Below are 23,368 nucleotides of genomic sequence, written 5' to 3' on the forward strand. Positions count from 1 at the left end.
CCAAAATGTCAGAAAAAAAAAAATCAAAAACAGAATCACTGAGTTGGAAAAAGGATCACCCCCCTTATGGCAGTATTTTGTTGGAGCACATTTTGCTTTAATTACAGCCTTTTGGGATATGTCTCTACTAACTTTGCACATCTAGACTGCAATATTTGCCCACTCTCTTCAAGTTTTGTTAAATTTGATAGTGACTGTTTGTGGACTGCAGTCTTCAAGTCATTTTACAGATTTCCAATGGGGCTTAAGTCTAGGCTCTGACTAGTCCATGCAAGGACATTCACCTTTTTCTCCTTCAACCACTGTGTGGTAATTTTTTTCTGTGTGCTTTGGGACCTTGTCATGTTGGAAAGTAAACCTTCTTCCCATTGCCAACTTTCTGGCAGCAGATTTTCCTCAAGAATTGGATGGTATTTTGCCCCATCCATTCTTCCTTCTATCCTGACAAGTGCTCCATTCCCTGCTGCCGAGAAACAAATTGTGTACTGTGTATACCCCTAGCCACTGCCTCTGGAGCTAAATGGGTAGTGGGGTAGTGGTGGAAAGTACAGCACCCCCCAACCACTAGCGTGACTGTGCCTTATGAGTCAAGCTAATATCCTGATAAATTGGTTATTGGTTAAACGGACAAGATTCCATTTTTTTTTTTAAAGAAATTGTATAATTTGGAGGATGCATGGAGGGTGTGGTGTTGTAAAATACATTTAATAGTTGAAGAGTACATCTTAGAGGTCTATATAGCAGACCGAAAAGAAGGACTGAAGAGGAGCAGAGGTATTTAATTCAAAAAGAAGCAGAGTTGGAAGGTTGGATGGCTTTTGGCTTGAGATTCTTCATTCAGAAATTACTGACAGATGCATTTAACCTGCAGATTACTTCCTTCTGACCTGCTGACGGAGGGGAGGGAGGCACAGTGCGGCCGGCTGTGTGAAAGTGATCGGCAGCTATGAAACTGTTTCATCACTTTCACTTTGAAGCTGGTCGCCAGCTCTACAAAACCCACACAGGCTGATGGCTGCTGCTTCAACCATCAGCTTGTGATCGAAGGTTCACTCTTTGGACATACATAGTATGTCCAAAGAGCTGACCTGGTTAAAGAGCAGCACATTTTGGCTGTGGGGCATAGTGGGCGCAGGAACAGATGTGACGCCTAAAATAGTGTGAATCACACCTAAGGGTGTCTCCAATTTTTCTCCAACCAGAGTGGAAATACTCTACGGCAGGAAGTATGTTCTCGAGGAGGTCACCAGGTTAAAAAAAAAAAAAGAAAACAAATTCACTTACCGTATCTAAGGACTGGTAATCTGCAATATATAAACTTTTGGTTTTTGTGTTTAATATCATTTTAACCGAGAGGCTGAAGTAGTAGCAGGACACCCAAAAAGTATCTGTGCAATTTCCATAGAACAGTCCAGTACTGTAAAGCCTCGTACACATGATCGGATTTTCCTCAGACAAAACGTCAGACTTTTTTCCCGAAGCCATGTGCCTGGATTTTGTCTTGCATATAAACAGCAAGGAATTTCCGGCCAACAAACACAAACTTAGGGACGTACTATGTGGTTTTTCAGCTCTCTAACGCCACCCTTTGGGTTCCTTCTACTAATTTTGTGTAAGTAGAAGTTTGGTGAGTGTTGATTCGTGCTTTTCATTTTGCGCTTTTCATTTAGCGCTTTTCATTTCATGCTTTTGAGTTCGTTTCTGAACGGCTGTTCGTCAACCAGACGTGTTGCGGAATCGGAGGTGATAACGTGTTATTTATTATTGGCCTTGGAGTTATTGCTTTGACCCAAGTCCAGTCCAGGAACAGGAAGGAGGAGTTCTTGGACCAAAAATTGGTTGCTTTATTAATCATGACCAATTAAGTCATATGCCTTTGCTGTGGGAGCTCCAGGAGAATAATAGAGAAGGCTTTTATTTGATTTTTTGGTTGAATAATAATGATTTGATTTGTTATATTTTCTATATTTATGGATGTATAGAATGCACTTTTTGGTTAAGTTCTATTGGCAGATAGCATGTCTAATTTTATATGTTCTTTTTTTAATGCACAATAAAAAAAATGTAGAGAATAATACTTGGCTTTGTGTTTTACTTCAAATGACAGTTTGGGAGTAGGCAGTTACATTTAAAAAAATACAATGTAAAATTGACAAGGGACACCAACATAGTTGTATCTTTGTTCTTAAAAACTACGGGATAATGGGGTTGTACTAACTTGCCCCCCCAAAAAAAAAGCATAATAATATTATTCTTGATATTACTAGAAAAAAAAGCCTTTGAAAATTAATTTTGCAATAACTCCATCAGTATCACCAGCAAAGCATCTTCATTATTATCCTATTAAAGAAGAAGAGAATTGTGCGCTGCAATTTGAGATTTCATAATTTGCCACGTCACGAATGTTAATTCTCCATTACGAACGGTAGTGGCTTCTGGCTCTTCCTTGCTTCCAAGCATGCATGTTTGTATGTTGGGTTTTTGTCTGATGGACTTTTGTACACACGCTCAGAAAATCTGACATCAAACACGCAGAAAATTTTAAAACCTGACATCCAACAGTTGGTTGCAGAAAATCCAACAACTATTGTCCGATGTAGTGTACAAATGGTCGGATTTTCCGCCAACAGCCTGTCATCACACATTTCCCGTCGGAAAATCCAATCATGTGTACGCGGCTTAAAAGAGATCGTAGTGAAGGTTTCCATGAGATAAAATAAAAAATTCAGTTCAATACCTCAAAAAGCTGAATGAATTGACCTTATGACCAGAGCTGTGAGTCCGAGGTAAAAGCCAACTGAGATCTGAAAGTTGCTGCCTTCTTATCCTTCTGACCTGATGCTAACACCTGCTGTTTCCCAGCTCCTAAGTGTGCAACCATTTTTTGTGCTCGTGAGATCAACCTACTTTTGCCCATACTGAGCTATTTTAGGCTGAGAAGAGGCTAGCCGCTGTGACTTTGAACTGAATTCCTGAAGGAAGTCAGCTGTGCATTATAAAATTACCTCCCTTGGGTTTCGGAACTGTATCTCAAATATATTCAGTTCTCATAAAATGAACATTTTAAAGTTGAAATGCATGGTTTCTGTACTTTAATAAACCAGTGAGCTTCTATTTAGAAATATAAAACTCTTCAAGTGTTCCATACTGTTCCAGTACTCTTCGTAAAATCAATTCCAGAAAGTTTTCTTATTTTGTTTTATTATTATATTTAGGATATGCCTCCACTCTGGCAGTTATATTAATCCTGTCATTCACTCTTGTGCGGTTTACATCATGTTCTAATATTAAACTTTCATTTAACTTTCTAATGCTCCTTTCCCCTTTCTGTCTCCCATTTATTCCCCCACCCGAATTTCAATGACAGAAGTTATAGATCAGCATTTTGTACTGAGCTGCTGTAGCAAAAGTCAGAAACAAGACTCATATTTTATTTATTAAAATCCAGAAGAGAGCAGTAGCTGCCACCACTACAACCTGACGACCCCTGTCCGTACAGCCCGTGTAACACCTTTCTTGGCCAGCAATAAGGCTATCATGTGCACAAGGGGTGTGACTGCTTTATGGTTTGAGTGATTGAGTGAAACCCATGACACACCACATCACAATACTGTCAGCTGCTAGATTCTACCATTTACCGAACATACCACTGGTCTCCGAAAAAATGGCACAACTGTTGTCCTTACTGCACACTTATACACTTGCTGCCACTGCAAGAACATGTACTTCTGAGAGAAGAGGCTCCGCTCACCAACCCACTGTATTAGTACTTAGATAAATGGGGTCTCGTCCAGCGCTGCTCCAGTTGCGCCCCCTTTCATCCCGCTCACTGGAGTGACCAAGCCCCGGTGAGCAGGTTGAAATATTTCAGGAGGACATGGTTGGAGTGGCACTGGCTGAGGCCTCTTTTTCTCTTTAATAATGCTCTGGCCGGGAGATTTCTGTGTCAGCTAAGAGCGGCACTGCAAGTTTTATTTGGATTAACATGTGCTTCTGCCCTCGCCACCACCGCACTGACGTGCACCTCTGCGCTAGCTGACATGGCACCAAAGCGCAGACCTGCACTTGCCTTGCCACCACTGCACAAATGCACGTCTGCATGTAGCAATGAATTGATGTGATGCTGCAACCCATTAAACTTGCAGCAAGAGCAACATGAGTACCAGTCAACTGTCAGAGAAACATCAAAAATGAATAAATCTGCATAATTGTGCACAAGTTCTAAACATCTTCTTTATTGAGGATCCAACAGGAGTAGAAAATCTTACACACAAAGAAAGGTTGACATGTTTCATGGCTAAAGCCCACCCGGGCTGAAACGCGTCAACCTTTCCCTGTGTGTAAAATTGTATACTCCTGTCAGATCCTCAGTAGGGAAGATTTTTAGGGCTTGTACACGAACATGCCGATCTATTTGTTTTACACATCTGCATTTGCTCCTAGTTACACTACTGCACACTTCTGCACTTGTCACCACTACATTTCAGCACCATCACATAATTCACTATCTGCCATTGCATGTCATTTGCTTCCATATCCATCTAATTTAATGAATAGGATCACTTAAAGCATACCTAAACTTCCAGAAATGCGGCGGTTACATCCCTTGCCAGCTGCTGTCTTCTGCATCTTAATGTTGGGGCTTCAGCCTCTTGATTGTCTGGCGGGTGGATGGGGGTGATGTCATTCCATACATCCGCATGGGAGTCAGACATTCTGGCATCACCGGAGTGTTCCAGGAATACATAATGAGCTGAGGCTGCGAGTAGTTTGTGTTATTGCAGAAGATACATAAAATGGCTTTTCTGCAATAAATAACTGCCTGCTCACAGTCTTTTAAAAATTAGGTTTAGTTCTGCTTTATTAGTTTATTTATTAAAAAAGAGTCCCTGAGCTCCAGTCCAGTGACCTTGTCTAGTCTGAAATGATGTCATCAGTTAGCTGCAGGCAGTAAGAAGCATTTTCTCAGTCTTTTCCCCAGCAGAATTGTAACTGTAGCACCCTCTAGTGTGTGCTAGATGTGGGATATTTTTTTTGTACTGTAGGTTTGTTAGTATAGGCACATTTAGTTAGCTCAGGGATAAGCCTGAGCTGTGAATCTAAATCAGGGATGAGTGAATCAGGGCTAGGTGACTCATCCTAACAGCTCCTCTGGTGCCTCCCTCTGGTCTAGAATGTTGTAGACACTTCTAGAGCTAGTGGGAGGAGGTTTAGGAGGAGCTGCCTGGAATATTTATGAGGGCCTCAGCCAATCCCCAGTAAAGGGCTGGCTGGGGACAAGGTTTACCTCATAAATAGGCACGAGCCATGCCAGCAAGGGCAGTCAGGTGGAAGATGGAGATTGAGTGCTGAGGGGGCTATTGGTGGTCCTCTGGGGAGCCCTTCCTGGAGGCACAGGAACAAAAGAGAGGACAGTGTGAATGGAGCAGCACTACTGGGGACTTACAAAGGGGGAGACTGCGACATGTAGCCAGTTCTCCCTGAAGACAATGGTGTGCCAAGTCTTCATCTCTTCCCAGGGAGATCTTCTGAAAAGTCAGCCGGATGGGCTGGTGAGAGTCAATCTGGAAAAGTGTGGAGGAAAGTTAGCCTGGAGGGCTAGTGAAAGGGGCAGCTGCAGCCAGGTGGGTTGGCAGTGCCTGAGGAGGTGTTGCTGGGACCAGTAACCACAGGAGGGAAAGTACAAGCTGATCACTGTATTCTACTACACAATAAAGGGGCTTTGAGTTCCTGCCTGAAAAGGGCCATTGCTAAATCTGACTGTGCCTGTAAGTTTCAATAACAGTGATCTAGCTGGAGATAGCAAGCAAGTAAAGTGCAGGAGGAGTGTCAAGGAGACTGTATATAAGCTGTATATAGATTGTGTGTAGGATGATGTCCCTGAAGTTGTTGCCAACGTTTTGTTGCTGCAGTCAAGTGGGCATCTCATATGCTCCCATCCAAGTTATTAACTCTCAATAAACTACAAAATAACTAAGTTACTGACTTTTCTCTGTCTCTGTCACCTGTTAAAATTAGGTGTGCCTGGCTGTACAGGGTGGGAGATCCCAGTTCATCTGCTGCTCCTTAGGGGCTGCGCTACTTTACTTGTAGCATAGTTACAAGTGGAACAGTGGAAGGCTGCATTAGGGGCTGATTTGTATCATTAATTTTTGATTACAGCCAACAGCTGCACATAATTGACATGATTGTGATCAAAAAGTAAATGCTGGCCATGTCCAGGGCCCCGTATCTTGACTGTATCCATTTCCAAGAAAATATTGCATGCATAAAATCTGGGCAGCGGCAAAGAGTCAAGAATAGTCCTTGGGACAGCCATTCCATATCTCTCATACTCTTGTCACCCATATTTTTATAGGCACTTAGACATGTTGACGGTGAACATTCGCTGTCAGCTGCCAATCTGAAGCAGTTCAGTGGAATACAGAGGAAGAAATGGATTGCATTATGTTATTTCTCCGTCTGATATCTGCAACGAGTCATGTGATTTCCCCTCATCTGCCAAGAAGGCCTGGAAGCACAAAATGCTCTTCTAAGTAAAATCAATTTAGTTCATCCAACTTGTTCTGTAAAGCAACTTCAGTTTTCAGGTCTTTTAAAAGTCACCAAGCACAGCTGTCAATCTCTCCAAGAAGCCCAAAACAAATTCATTTCAGATATGGTCAAGGACACAAAATAATGTTGTCTCAAAGCAATATAACAGATAAGAGTGTTTGCAGGGGTGCTGGAGTGAGTCGGGCTGTTTGCTGGTGATGCAGCTCAAGATATTTGATGTTCAAGTCCCTAATGAGCAGCAAGAGCGATATCAAGATCTCTCTCGGAACATGCTATCTGCTCCATGTCAATGTTATATTGTCTGTGGAACAGTTTTCCTTCTGTAAATATTTCATCGCTTGCTTCCACTTAATTCAAGAAACCATCTAGGATTTAGTGTATGAGTTGCACAACTACAGTCTACTGCAAAAGTACATTTTAGAACATTTTGCATTCTAGAACAAGGGTTCTGCTCAAAGGAAAGAAAACTCTTTATATTCCACAATAGGGGTTCTTAACCACTTAAGGATCGAGCCTCTTTCTGAGATTTGTTGTTTACAAGTTAAAAACTGTTTTTTTTTGCTAGAAAATTACTTAGAACCCCTAAACATTATATAAAAAAAAATCTAACACCCTAAAATGGCGGCTGTTGTTATACTTTCTGTCAAAACGTATTTGCTCAGCGGTCTTACAAGCGCACTTTTGTTGGAAAAAATACACTTTTTTGAATTAAAAATTAAGACAACAGTAAAGTTAACCCAATTTTTTTTATATTGTGAAAGATGATGTTACGCCGAGTAAATTGATACCCAACATGTCACACTTCAAAATTGCGCCCGCTCGTAGAATGACGACAAACTTTTACCCTTAAAAATCTCCATAGGCAACGTTTAAAAAATTCCACAGGTTGCATGTTTTGAGTTACAGAGGAGGTCTAGGGCTAAAATTATTTCTCTCACTCTACCGATCACTGTGATACCTCACATGTGTGGTTAGAACACTGTTTTCATATGTAGGGGTGCCACTGATGTATGCGTTCGCTTCTGCGGGATGGGGCGTATTTCTTGTTTATTTTACCTCTTATTTTTTATTTTTACACTGTTCTTTAAAAAAAAAAAAAAAAATGCGTCACTTTTATTCCTATTATAAGGAATGTAAACGTCCCTTGTAATAGAAAAAAGCATGACAGGGCCTCTTAAATATGAGATCTGGGGTCAAAAAGACCTCAGTTCTCCTATTTACACTAAAATGCAATAATTAAAAGAAAATTGTCATTTGAATTTTTTTTTTTTTTTAAATGGCCCTTTAAGAGTTATGGGCGGAAGTGGCGTTTTGATGTTGCTTTTGCCCTGCAATAGTATGGAGACAAGTGGGGGCCATCTTCCCCTCACTCGTCTCCATACCCAGCAAGGACAAGGATCCGATTGACTCCGCAGCTACCGACAGATCTGGTAAGCGGCGGAGGGCAATGGCTTTCTTCTTGCTACTCTTCCATAAAGGCCAGATTTGTGGAGTGCACAACTAATAGTTGTCCTGTGGACAGATTCTCCCACCTGAGCTGTGGATCTCTGCAGCTTCTCCAGAGCTACCATGGGCCTCTTGCCTGCTTCTCTGGTTAATGCTCTCCTTGCCCAGCCTTTCGGTTTAAGTGGACAGCCATGTCTTTGGAGGTAGGCACCTGCGCCATACTCTTTCCATTTTGGATGATGGATTGAATAGTGCTCCAGGAGTTGTATAAAGTTTGGGAATTTTTTTTATAACCTAACCCCTACTTTAAACTTCTCCACAACTTTATCCCTGACCGGTCCGGTGTGTTCCTTCATGATACTGTTTGTTCACTAAGGTTCTTTAACGAACCTCTGAGATCTTCACAGAACAGCTGCATTTATAATGAGATTAAATTACACACAGGTGGACTCTATTTACTAATTAAATGACTTTTAAAGGCAATTGGTTCCACTAGATTTTAGTTAGGGCTATCAGAGTAAAAGGGGCTGAATACAAATGCATGTCACACTTTTCAGATATTTAATTGTAAAAAAAATTCAAAACCATTTATCATTTTCCTTGCACTTCACAATTATGTGCCACTTTGTCTATCACATAAAATCCCAATAAAAAACATTTATGTTTTTGGTTGTAACATGACAAAATGTGGAAAATTCCAAGGGGTGTGAATACTTTTTCAAGGCACTGTATATGTATGAATCCCCATATGCTGTACATATGATATACTTAGCACACTCCATTAGCGTTCAGTGGAATGGATACACAAAATGTTAGCACTTTCCATCTTTACCTTCCTCTGCATGGTAGCTATTCTATCCTTTATAAGCTTGTATTTATTGAAAACCTTTAAGCACCCTTTAAGTAGTCCATTGGGACAATATATCATGGACCAGTGATCTGTATCAGTCTTTTATAGCTAAAAAGTCACCTTTGTTTGTGTGACCTTGTTTATTCACTTTCTGATTAATTGCAGATGTCATTGGATCAGTGAACCATTGTGAAGGTTGAGGTTTTTAAGTAGAACCATTTTTGTTTTGCTGAAGTTTTGTGGTTACTGCAGCAAGTACAAATACAATGCACAAATCAACATTTCTGTATAAATGTGTAATTATTCATGTTTTGTAGTGTGCAAAGTGCCTGTGACATTCACTGCAAATCATTTTAGCAGAACAAGCTTGTTTGGACATCAAAACCTTATACTGTAATTATAACAAACTGGATGGAATAATGTAAGCATTTAGGTTTCTTAAGGTATGTTATACTATACATAAGCCTGATGCATATGATGAGAATTAGACCTGTGCAGTCCATTTCGTTCCGAATTGAAATTCAGAAGAATTTTTCCTTATTCGGAAATTAGGATGTATCCGAATTATCGAATTTCAATAGTAATGCATTTAAATAAATCCAAAATAATGGAATATTTCAGATTAAATTGAAATTTGAATAATTTTCAAATTGAATAATTTTTGAATAAAATTTGAATCGTTTTTCTAATTAAGTTTGAATACTTTGCGAATCCAATTTGATTTCAAAATAAAATACAATGGAATAGAAAAGAGAAGAATATAATAAAATAGAAAATAATAGAATAGAAAAGAAAATAATAGAATATAATAGCATACAACAGAACAGATTAGAAAGTTTGAATACTTTGCGAATCAAATTTTATTTCAAAATAAAATAAAATACAATGGAATAGACTAGAGAAGAATATAATAAAATAGAAAGTAATAGAATAGAAAATAAAATAATAGAATATAATAGCAAACAACAGAACAGATTAGAAAATCAAGGGATAGAAAAAAGATAGATTAAAAAAATAAAAGTATAAAATAGAATAGAGTAAAACAGTACAAAATAAAATAGAAAATAAATGAACAGAATAAAATAGAATAGAAAATACAATGATAGAATAAGAAAAAGAATAGACTGGAATGAAATAGAAAGAGTATAACCATCTTTTAAAATTCATATTTCAAATAGAATACATTTGAATTCAAAAAGACCACAAAAGAATAGAATAGAAAATAATAAAATAGAAAAAAACAATAGAATAAGAAAGAATAAATTTGAATAGAATAGAAAAGAATAGATTAGAAAATAATGGATTATAAAAGAATAGAAAAAAACACTAGAATAGAATAAAATAGAAGGAATATAACCATCTTCCAGAATTCAAATTTGAAATAGAATAAATCTGAATTCAAATAGAATAGAAAAGAATAGAATAGAAAAATACTACAGAATAGAATATAACCATATAACCATCTTCTGAAATTTGAATTTTGAATAAAATAAATTAGAATTTTAATAGGATAGAAAAGATATAACTATAACAGACAAGAAAAGAATATAAAATAAAAGAATAGAAAGGAATAGATAAAGCAATAGAATAGAATGGAATTAAAAGAATATAACAATCTTCCAAAATTAGATTTGGAATAGTTTTCAAATGGAATTTGAATTCAGATTGATTTAGAATTTTACTAAAATAAACAAAACTAATTCTGAAAACAAATTAAACAAATTTAACTTAATTAATTTATGTAAATAACAAAACGTAACAAAACAATTTTTTTCGCTCTGCACATGTCTAATGAGAATATCGGACAAATGATTGTCCAATTTTTTTTTTTTTTGCATACTAGTCTCCATATCAACAAGACAGAGGTTACTAAAGTACGAAAAAAACTCATACAACAGAATAAAGTTCGGAAGTGATGGCATGTATTGTAGTGTATTTGTATTGCATTTTCAGACAAAAACTGTACTGATTAAAATAAAATTGTTTTGTGTTTGTCCCTTTGTATAATTTCAGATGAAAGCTGTGTAGTAACGATCAGATTATCGTACGATCAATTCAAAAGCGGTATTTTTCATACGGTTTTTTGATCGTGTGTACAGGCCTATAGTTACACAGTTAGTTACATAGTAAAAGTGAAACCAGCCCAAACTTTCATTTCTAGTTTTAAATAGAAAAAAGAAAGGGTTAGAACCGTTTGTTGCTGTCTGTGACCCTGTTGGGTTGATTTAGTTGTGAGGGAAAAATTGGGAAATAAAAGTTAAGAGCCGTCACTGAAAAGGGAGTAGAAGGGGAATCTCCCACTGAGGACACCTGCCAAAGTTTGAACTTACTTTTGGAGATTTGGCTTAACTTCCTATTATGTCTACAGGACAGGAGATGAGAACTCCTCCCCAGTGGAGTCACTAACAACAAAAAAACTATTAACAGGATATTTATTTATTTTAGGCACTTATAGCGCTGTCAATTCACGCCTCGCTTCACATATATTATGCATTCACAGCAATCTCTGCCCTCAAGGAGCTTACAATCTAATGTCTAATGTAATGTCTAATGTCTAATTTCACTAACTTGCTGGCAGAGGAACCGCCTGGGTGGGTTGGTATTTTTCAGTCCTGGTTTAGGCCTTTTCTGAGAAGCTGGGAGAATGGTGGCCCAGTGAAAGGCCTGAGGGTCCAACACGGTAAGCTCCTGGCTTATGTTGCCCCATGGCTGAAAATGCTTCGGCAGTGGCAAGTAATGTCAGAGGAAATTAAGTTTCTTCCTAGGAAGGACCTGAAGAGGAGGGTTGTTGAATCTGCCTTTAGTGAGCCACTGGCCTTGAGGAATTGCCCAGGCCCTTTTATGAGGGAGGGTCTGCATTTGCTCAATGTAGAGAGGACCCATTTTAAAGTTTCAGGATGTGGCCTGGCGCTCGTTCCATGGCAGACTATATGTGAAGGGCAACCTGAAGCATCACTCTGCAGAGAACCGCAGTTGTCCAAGAGTGGAGTGTGGTGGGGTGAAGGAGACAATGGACCATTTCTTGCTTCAGTGCCCCTTCAATGTAGAAGTCTATAAGCGGTGGGTGGGGCTCTGGGTATCCCTTTCCTTTGGCACTTGAGTTATGAAGAGTGGTCATACGGGGCCTTTGAGACACATCGGGATTTTGATTTTGAGACTCTTTTTCTAGTTAGTTTAGTAGTCCGTTTCTTCACATGGAATGCATGGTGTCAGGTTTCCATTCAGAAAAAAGTCCTTCCTGTCATTCTGGGCGAGGTTGGGTAAGATTTGGGGGCTTGAGAAGGACAGGCGGTGGCCCGGGGGCCTGGACAAAGGCGTAGAGGAATGTCAGGTCTCCGTAGCTGCTGTCTGTCAGTCTCTGGGTGCGCTGCTTTTCATTCTGTCCTTTCACGTCCCCTAGATAATATATAAGATTGGATTTTTGAATGCATGGGTTACATGGGTTACATGTGTAATCGTTCTTAGCCTGAGGGTGTGTTTAGGTGGAGGTTAGGATTATGTTTGGTTGAATCGTGATAATAATAATTGGAAAATATATCTTGGTTGGTATATTTAGTTTTATTTATGTTTTTTCTTGCAATTTTTTGTTTATATGCTGATGTAAGCTATTTTTGTTTATATGTATTTTTATTTATTTTGTATATATATCTAAATATGTTTTTATTATGTTTGTACATTTTTGTATATTATCATTTATACACACACACACACATACGGTACAGGGAGAACATGCAAACTTCAGGCAGGTATTGCCGTGGTTGGATCTGAACTGATGACCCCAGTGCTGCTAGTCTGAAGTGATAACCACTTAGCCACGTTGCTGCCCCATTCGTTTTAAAAATAATCCAGTCTCTTTTTTTTTTTCGTTCCAAGAAGGTTTATACCATTACTTTTTGCATGCAGTAAGGCATGCAACATCTTAAAGCTGATCTCCTGGCAAACCGATAAAGACATAGATGAATTACATATGATGGAGCTGTTTTACCTGTCAAGATTTGTATTACTGTCCATCTAGTCCTGAGATTTACACAGCCCTGCCACACAGCACAGTCCATGGAATGGTATATTGGATGGCACTGGGACCCTAGGTGGATTCTACTTGATACTGATGATTTTTATTGTCACAACATTTTACTACTATAATCCTGATGGGGCATCTGGATGCTGCTTCCATACACTGCAGGACTTCCAAGAGGAACCTCAGGCAATCAGTATAGTGCTTGGATTATGAATCTAAAATGCCACACTAAAATGTTAAAATCGAAACAAAAGGTTTTAATTAAAAACATGTAGTGAACTCACTAGTCAACGTGTTTTGGTGGCTTCAGCCCACCGCCTTCATCAGGCCTATAATATGATAGGAGAAGTATAAAACATAACACAATAAAAACCTTAAAAAAGCAATGAACATACAAATAATACATAATAATAATAATAATAATAATAATAATAATAATAATAATAATAATGCACATTAATAATACACATAAAAAAAACAATCAATCAAATATGTGTAATTATGTGCATAGTGATTGCATGTATAGGTGGTAACAGCTCTACTTATTTCTCTACGGTGTGATGTATTTTCCATTGTCTGTGTAATAGTAGGGGATTTTTTTATTAATTTTAATAATAATAATAATAGAGGATATATAATAATTATTAAAGATCTGTGGTATATATATTAAGTTATATTGCTTCATGTGGATCTGGTATTAATTGTAAATATACACGCTCAATGCACAAAAGTATTTTTTTACAGAAAAATGCTGACAAAATGTGGATTTTTCAGAGTATAAAGCTGGCCATACATGGGTCATCAGAAATTGGAGCCGTGGGTGATCCTATCAGCACCCACCCACCTTCCAAGGCAGAAAATTGACAGCTAAACAGCAGCTGCATCCAATCAGATGCCACCATTGTCCATGCATCTTGATATGGGAGAATTGTGGATCAATAGATTCAGTAGATCAATAGATTCTTACTTTTTATTTATTTTTCTTATTTTTTATATCTTTATCAGTAATTTAGTGTATAATATTATTATGATTATTGCTATTATTATTATTTTTATTACTATAGATTTGATCATATTTGTTCTTTTTTTTCCTAGGATTTGTTTCAGGGCACTTTCCAAACCACAGAAAACTGGGAGAAATAGGTAAGTGATTTCAGTTCTAATGGCCTACCAAGGGAGAGCAGTTGCCCCAGGCAAGTCTTGTTGGTGTCACTTATTGGAGGGTCTTATATGTTGAAGAAACTGTTTGTATTCAGAGGATATCCTGTTGTAGTTAATATTTTGTATTTATATTCCTGTATTTGTTGGTATTCTGCCTGCAAGAATCTGAAAACCAAATGCGTATTTATAACGCTCAAATTTACATGGACCCATAGCTGTCACATACATATTTATAAGTGTGCACAGTGCTTGGAATGTAGAATATAGAATGTTAGGAATGGGGAAAAGAAATTGAATGTATACAATGCTTGTGGTACACAGGAATATTGTACAAACTAAAGGTTTTCATATGGTATTATTTTACCAAGAACAAAGCCAGTTCCATCCCTGACAACCCTCTTACCTGTAATACCTACGATACTTTCCTAGGACCTGTAGTTTTTTTTAATTGGGGCTTAAAGAGCAAGTTTTTATTGAAACGCTCATTAAAGCACATTTTCACACAAAAAATGCTATTTCAGAGTTGTGCACATGTTGACAATTTTAACCACTTCTTTCTTGTTGTTTTATACACTATATTACCAAAAGTATTATACACTATATTACCAAAAGTATTGGGATGCCTGCCTTTACACGCACATGAACTTAAATGGCATCCCAGTCTTAGCCCGTAGGGTTCAATATTGAGTTGGCCCACCCTTTACAGCTTCAACACTTCTGGGAAGGCTGTCTGCAAGGTTTAAGAGAGTGTCTATCGGAATGTTTGACCATTCTTGCAGAAGCGCATTAGGCTTGCAGTCTACGCTCTAATTTATCCCAAAGGTGCTCTATCGGGTTGAGGTCAAGACTCTGTGCAGGTCAGTCAAGTTCCTCCACCCAAAACTTGCTCATCCATGTATTTATGGACCGTGTTTGTGCACTGGTGTGCGGTCATGTTGGAACAGGAAGAGGCCATCCCCAAACTGTTCCCACACAGTTGGAAGCAAAATGTCTTGGTAAGCTTATGCCTTAAGTGTTCCCTTCACTGGAACTAAGGGGCTAAGGGGCCAAGCCTGACACCTGAAAAACAACCCCACACCATAACCCCCCTCCACCAAATAATTTGAGGCTGTTATAGCTGCCAAGGGTGGGCCAACTCAATATTGAACCCTACGGACTAAGACTGGGATGCCATTAAAGTTCATGTGCATGTAAAGGCAGGCATCCCAATATTTTGGTAACATAGTGTACCTCTTGAGGATTTCAGTCAAATCAGGGCAGTGATTTGACTGCCCTGATTCAATTAAGTCAAATGATGGTGACACACTTCATCATTGGAGTAAAGAAATGTCATCAGCACACCAAGCATTCCTCGAAAGGGTCCAAAGCTTTATTTTCATGGTCACATAGGAAACATACGGCCGTATGTTTCCTATGTGACAACAAAAATAAAGCTTTGGACCCTTCTGAGGAATCCTTGGTGTGCTGATGACATTTATTTACTATAATTGTCTACGGTTTCCAGCCTATGGTCATTACAGCATCCGGCATTACTAAACAGCCATTTCCAAGAACGTGTGCACTCTTCTTCATCTTCTCTGTGCAGATTTGTATGCAGCAACGTCCAGGGGCACCTGAAGCCCAATAGTGACTTTCAGAGTTAGAGACAGCTAACATCCTTCTGTGTAGAGTGGGTTGCAAGGCATAGCGGGTGTAATACAAAATGAAAGGGTGGGCGCCAGACACTTTTAAATAGCAAAAAGAGATGTATTGTCTCCTAAACAGAACCGTGGGAGAGAGGGTTAGGGCCAGAACACCCTTAGGTAGATGTAATGTTAATTGGCAAATTCCGAGACTTCTATAAGCCTACAGCTATACAGGTGAGGGCCTCCAGCTGGACACCACTTCTGTATAGGTAGGACGTTGTCTCCTATGGCAACAGTCTTATAAAAGTTACTAAATGTAACTGTATCCAACTATTTGCAACTCAAACAGTTCTCCGCTTACCCCACAGACACTCACTGTGGTTCTTCACTTAATGAGCTCTCAGTCTCTCTCACTACACTTCAGATACAAAAGCCACTGGATCCCCTGAGCTCTTTCACTGTTAGCACTCAGTATCTTCCTCAAGCGTCACCCCCGCTTCCCGGCTGGGTCCCTGGCTTGGCACTTGCTGAAGTTTTCCTACTTCTTCACCGTCCCTGATTGGCGAGAAGTCTGCTCTGGGACTGGCCTCAGCTCACTCACAGTGGTCTCCGGTAACAAGGTGGATGGTCCCTTAGTGGCGACAGGTTCCCCTCTACCTCCAACCACAGCTGGTTCCCCGGCCGGCAAGAACCGCTATTTCTGGTTGAACTACAAGCCCACAGTCCCAACTCTATGTTGCTCTCCTGCTTCTGAAAAGGCCCTCAGACAGCCTAGCAGCCAGATGTCCCCAGGATAGGCCTTAGGTTCATGGTGGTGTCCTATTGCCCAGAGCAATACAACACACCTCCACCCAGATAGCCATTCATGTGGCACAGAACAACAATCACCTGACTCCACCCAAATAAATAGGCTCTCCCAGCAGGCCAAGGAGCCAAAGAAAATCCCTGCTTATTGGCTGAGACACCCTAATCATTCATAATCTGTTCTTGCTATGCCCTTGTCTTATCCAATGTCACTAGATACCCAGCCACCCAGTGACAGAAGAGAGAAGTGCAGAAATTCCAGAATTATGGGAAATCAATTGATCTCCTAACTATTGGCCAAGACAACTATTACCTGGCAACTACATTTAATAGCAACCCTGCATAAACATCAGGGTGCTACATGTACATTTGTACTATTAAAGTATATGTAAACCCTAATATGAACTTTTCTTAATATCTGTTCAATAAGTGCATACAAAAAAACGACTGATCCTGTCAGAAATCCAACTCCAGTGTACACTATTATCATTTATCACTGTATTAGTGTCACTAGTGACATCAGTGGCAGTTAGTTACCCTCCCAGCCAGTGTCTGTTAGCGCCAGATTGGCCACTGCACTAACACTGTCACACTATACGTTGCTGATTACCGCCATTACAGTAGAGTGTCTATAGCTGCATAAGTTGAAATATATATACACCATAGAAAGAGTAACTGATGTAGAGCACAGGAGGTCTATATCTCTCTCTAGGCACGTAGCAAGGGTTAAAATGCTACAGTAATATGTGTAATGATGATGCTGCGTAACCGCAATCTGTTCATAAAGGAATTTTCTATTACATATTGTACTGTCTGCCCCAGATGATCAAAAGTGTGATCAATCACAAAAAAGAAAGAAACAAGAAAAGAAAGGGTAGAGGAGCACAATCCTGAGAGCTGAACCACAGAAATAATGATATAGGGAAAACCTGCTCCTGTTTCATAGGACACATGTAAACCTTGCTTGCAAAAACACCATAAAGAGTAACTGGTCTTCCACTTCTACATTGTAAACTATACAGCAGGCACCGCCAAGCGTTTTCTCACGTGTTCAGTTTATTTCATGAGCACCAATAAAACATACAGCGTTCTCTTCCCACCTCCCTAACTGGTCCATAAAGCCACTCAGAGCACAACTATGGAGGTATAGTTATGTTTTTTTGTAGTGGACTATCCCATATTTTGGAATCTGTTAATAAATTATACATGCTGGCACCTGAAGGAAATTTCTATATGGACCAGTCAACAGTTTACCATTTGTAGCAAAAGGCTTGTTTTAACCTCTCCCCTGCCATATGAAGACTAAAATCCAAGACGTTTCAACATTTTACATTTTGCTATCATTAAAATCTTTGGTTCAATGAAACGGTAGGTTGCTCTGCTTGAGCTCATACAACATATCACCAAATGTGACAGGTCTGGATGTTTGGAATTTAAGTTGATCTTCACGTTTATGCCAGGATTAATAGAAGTAATCATAGGATGAATGAACTGATGAGCAGATCAAGTTCTCATGGACCTTATCTTGCATCCCACATGTTCAATATCTAAGCGGGTTTCAGCTCTCTTGAGTTTTATGCTATTCAATTGTACTTTTTTAGTTAGCCAAAGGTATGCTTTCTAGTTTTATCAAGAAGTTCAAAGAGAATATATCTCCTGAAAGTTTGTCTAAAAAAATGTACAGTTAGCAGAAATGATAGTACAGTACTTAACTTTTGCCTTTAAAGGGCTGGATGAATGTTTCTTTCTACTGCATTATAGGCAACTAAGGACTAACTCCATACTGTTTTTTTTTTGGTGCTTTGTATTTGATGCCAAGAAGTAAGAAGAAGTGAAAGAACCATCATCACCCAAAGTGTTCCAAAATTCATAGTTATCCTATACCATAGAGCAGGGGTGCCCAACTTTTTGAAGAGCAAGGGCCACTTAAGTGAATTGGTAACTTGTCGCGGGCCACAATAAGTAGAGCGGACAGAAGACCGTTCCGTGTCTGCACTGTATATGCAGAGCGGACATGGACACAGCCCACTCTACTCTGTGGCCCCCCCCATCTGATCCAACCAGATAGAAGGGGATGCCCTTCTGTTTTTTTTGTTTTTTTAGTGGATCGGATTGGAGGTAGGTGGGTGCAAATAGACACAAGTCCTTCCATAGAGGTGAATGGAGGGTCCGCATGGTTTGAACCAATCATGTGAAAGGGGCCTAAGGCTGCTTTCACACTGATGTGTGGCAGTTTACCTGCACTGCGGGTGCAGTACAGTGCACCTGTGGCTTTTCTGCAGGTTAGCTGCACTTTGCCATCAATGTATATTATATCCTGCAGGTGAAGTGCTCTTTCTGAAAGCACACCAAACCCGCAGATAATAACAGAAGTCTATGGCTCAGTGCAGGTAACCCAAGGGTGCAATGCGTTGCACCTGTGGATCAGTTTGAAAGCAGCCCAGTACCCACTGCAGAACAGATATGCCCATATATACACTGCTTTTAGTAATAAAGGTACCTTTAATAACAGTCTTCCATTCAGGTATCGCCGGCTGTTGCTGTCACAGGCAGAATGCATTTGGTATCACTCCGCTTGGGACAGGAGCCGGCGCTACACAGGAAGCGTCGACAATTGCGGCTCTGCTCCCTCTGCAGCCGCTTGCTTCCTCTACCGCTGGATTCATTTAAAACACTGATGCTCTGGGATGGTGGGTCAGCAACCCATGATCAGGGCTTGAGAACCTGTTATCCCAAAGCAGGAGGTCGCGGTCCACATCAGAAGGCTCCGCGGGCCACACCCCTGCCATAGAGCATTCCCTAACATGTAAAGTTAACCTTTTGTCCCACGCATATAAACACCATGGTACTTTTAGAATCTGCTCCATTGGCTGTTTCAAACATGCTCCTTTTTTACTCTGAATGTGCAGGTTAATCAGCACTGTTATCAAATTGCAAAAAGTTGATAGCCCTTCGGAGCTCAGTTTCATAGAGTTTTCCATAAATGGATAATGCACCAATTAGTTGTTTATGACCTGATTACAACAAATGTGTTCATTAATTTGTAATGCATTGAGTTTCTTTAACTACCAGAATACTATCTTGTATATACCTCCTCATTACTAGTCTTTTTTTCATTTTGCAGTGCTTTGTATGTCCAATCCATACGCGGACATACTACACTTTACCAAATGTATATTATATCATTTTTTGAGGCAGATAGCGTTTTCTTTTGTTTGTCTTTAATAACCATTTTTTTTTTTACTTTATTAGGAAAACATTCCAAAAATTATGAAAAAATACTGTCGTGTCACATTCTTACGGACATAAAATGCCCCTAAAACTTATTGCAGCAGCATGGCTGGATCTAAGGGGGTGCTGGGGTGGGCTGTACTTCTCTAGATTTCAGTTGCACTCCCCCAGGCCAGTCCCCTATGTTGTGCATGGCCAGCTGACCACCTCCTCCCAGCCCCACACTGCACACAGCCTGGGCACAAGGCATACAAAAAAATCACACGGCGCAAAGCTGAGGCAGAATTCCCTTAAAAACACAGCCTCAACCTGCATAGTATGTAGCTGGCTGTTATGTTGCAGTTCTGACCTGGGAAATTTCCAGAACAACAACGCATCTGCAGTGGCCAGCTACACACTTTGCAGATCAAGGCTGTGTCTGTAAGGGAATTAGATCTCTGCTATGTGCTGTGCGGGGAGGCAGAGCTCTGCTGCTTGCCTGTGCCCAGGCTGTGTGCAGTGTGGAAATGGGAAGAGGAGCTCTGCTGAGTGCCCTGCCAGCAGTGACCCCTGTCCTCTGCTCTGCTGACCCCTGTCCTCTTCTCTGCTTACCCCGTCCTCTGCCCTGTTGACCCCTGTCCTGTTCCCTGCTGACCTGTCCTCTGCTCTGCTGACCCTCATCCTCTGCTCTGCTGACCCCTGTCCTCTGCTCTGCTGACCCTCATCCTCTGCTCTGCTGACCCCTGTCCTCTGCTCTGCTGACCCAAGTCCTCTGCCCTGCTGACCCCTGTCCTCTTCCCTGCTGACCCCTGTACACCATATCTCCCAACTTTTTGAGATGGGAATGAGGGACACCTATCAGCAAAAGTATGCAGGCATAGGACACACCCCATGCTACACCCCCTTAAAGTAGAATTGCACAAAAAAAACTAGATTTGTTAAACCCACAAATGCTTTTATACCACTAATATTCCTTTATATTGGCTTTTGAAATTTACAAATGCAGCAATTTAGAAATCAGATGAAAGGTTTAGTGCTTTGATAGCTAAAAAGTGCATTGTATATACAACTATATAGATCAGATCAAAATGAGGGACAAATGAGGAGAAATGAGGGACAGAGGGACATTGCTCCAAATCAGCCAGACTTCTTTTCTAAGCGGAGACCTCCACCTTAAGTAAAGGCAGCTGGAACAGCCAGCAACCGAATACAACAACTCCTTCCGCATCCATATAGGCATCCCCTGATCAACTTGCGCGCTAATAGCCTCAAGCACGGCGGCAAGTCTGATACCTAGCCCCACCTCAGGATCAATACCCTGATCAGGATCATAATCTTAGGCCCATAGTACCATCAACAGCATCCACAAACCATGTGCTACTTCAAATACTCAGCTGAAGTTCTGCACAGACTAAGGAACATCAACACCACATTGCCATCTTCCATACAAAAAATACTTCAAAGAGAACAACTATTAAAAACCGGACGACAAGCAGCTCCCAACCACAGGAAGACATCTACTCGACCACTACAATTAGATTGCGCCTTGATTAACGCCAGGTCTGCAGTCAAACATAGACTGGAAGTACACGACTTCATCATTTAGAACAATGTAGACTGCCTCTTCATCACCGAAAGCTGGTTAACCTCTGACTGCAACACCATCCTCACCGAATTGGTGCCGGAAAACTACAGGATCCTAACCGAACACCGGATAGGGAAAAAAGGAGGAGGCCTAGCAGTGATCTTTAAAGGTCACCTGGATCTCACTAAACCATCATCTCAGAACCCAGTGTCTTTTATGGAAACCCTGACGCTACATTTTCAACCAACACCCCATGACACCACTCATATACTACTGTGCTACAGACCACCGGGACCAAAGTCCAATCTTCTTTCACCCCTCACGGAATCCTTTGCAATGCACACCCTAAAATTCAAAAATTTCCTGGCACTCGGAGATTTCAACCTTTGGGCAAACGCTAAAGACCCCATCGCGACTGCCTGCATCAATCAACTAGAAGAACTGGGTCTACAGCAACTGATAAAGACTCCCACACATGGGTCAGGACACACCCTGGACCTCATTTTCAAACAGAACATCAACGTCAACATACTCGACAACATAACTCTGCCATGGACGGATCATCACGCCATCAAATTCAAAATCACTACCAACATCACCAACGCAAAACGGAAACCTGTAACAACGCACTGGACCAGATCGCATAAAAAACTGTACTCCGAAGCCTTCAAAACCACTCTGTCCAAAAAAATATCTACAATAACCTTAAACCACTCTACGGAGGAAACACTCAACTCCCTGAACAAGGCATTACTGCAATCAGCAGACTCGGTAGCACCAAAACGCAGGGCTCTCATCAGGAAGAAAAATGCTGGATGGTTTAATAGCTCCCTCTCCGTACTAAAGCAAGAACGCAGAAGAGCGGAAAGAACATGGAGAAGAAATCCCACCGAGGAAAACCTATTTAACTACAAAGGTCTAACAGAGAATTATCGGAAAGCAATCTTCAAAGCCAAAAAGGACCACTTCTCATATACAATCTCAACGGCCGCAAACCAACCATGGGAACTGTTTAAACTGGTTAATCAATCAATGAATCCGGTGTGCCTAGAACCCCCAGAAAGCGAATCCCAGGATTACTGTGACAAACTGTCGGATTTTTTCATCGATAAAGTCAAAACCATCAGGGAAACAATTTGTCAGAAGAAAACATCCAACCTCAGCCAGCAAATACATAAAGAGGATGTCCGCACCAACATACCGCAACCGCCAAAATTTTCACTATCCCCAATTACCGTAGACACCGCAAAAAACATCATTAATAAACTGCGTGACAGTACCTCACCTATTGACATCATCCCCACAAAACTACTGAAAGAATGCTCCGACATCGTGGCTCCAACCATAACCCACCTCATAAACCGATCATTCCACGAAGGGATTGTTCCCAGCATCCTCAAACAAGGCATCGTCAAACCTCTACTCAAGAAACCAAACCTGGACCCTCAGGATCCAAACAACCGTAGGCCAATTACAAGCCTCAACACCATTTCTAAGATCATGGAGAAAGCTGTAGTACATCAGCTACAACTTCACCTGGATACTCACAAACTCCTGGACCCGCTGCAATCAGGCTTCCGCCCCGGTCATGGAACAGAAACAGCTCTCCTCAAGATTTGGGATGACGCCCTCGAAGCGGCAGATGACGGAGAGCCGTGTCTCCTCGTACTGCTAGACCTAAGTGCAGCGTTTGATACAGTAGATCACAATACTCTACTCGTCCGCCTCACAGAAGTAGCCGGAGTCCAAGACATAGATCTCCATTGGTTCGCGTCCTTCCTAGGAAATCGGTCACAGACAGTGAAACTAGGAAAATTCCTCTCCGAAACTCGGGCAGTCACCTGCGGAGTCCCTCAAGGCTCTCCGTTGTCACCCGTTCTCTTCAACATTTACATTCGTCCACTCCTTCAAATCATCAGATGCTCAGATCTCTGCTTCCACTCTTATGCTGATGACACGCAACTTTATTTCCGGATCAATGGAAAAAAAGATCACCAACAACAACTTGAAAACTGCCTCAAATCAATAGAGGACTGGATGACCACCAACTCCCTCCAGCTGAACCAATCAAAGACAGAGCTTCTTATCTTACACCAAAATCATAAGCCCGCAAC

General features: G+C 40.6%; 1 protein-coding gene across 3 annotated transcripts in view; it reads left to right on the plus strand.

Moving 5' to 3' along the window:
* TAFA1 (TAFA chemokine like family member 1) overlaps positions 1 to 23,368 on the plus strand; it is a 636,784-nt gene that overhangs the window by 400,085 nt on the left and 213,331 nt on the right. For all 3 annotated transcript variants that reach the window (XR_013262309.1, XM_077451976.1, XM_077451975.1), the window contains exon 3: positions 13,965 to 14,012. Coding sequence is in view for 2 of the 3 variants with exons in the window: in XM_077451976.1 (XP_077308102.1) it covers positions 13,965 to 14,012 (48 nt within the window). In the remaining variant the exon portion in view is untranslated. The remainder of the gene's footprint in view (positions 1 to 13,964; positions 14,013 to 23,368) is intronic.

Source organism: Lithobates pipiens, unplaced genomic scaffold (assembly GCF_037356315.1).
Source record: "Lithobates pipiens isolate NorthernLeopardFrog02 unplaced genomic scaffold, aLitPip1_a1.2 Scaffold_23, whole genome shotgun sequence".
Taxonomy (NCBI): Eukaryota; Metazoa; Chordata; class Amphibia; order Anura; family Ranidae; genus Lithobates; species Lithobates pipiens.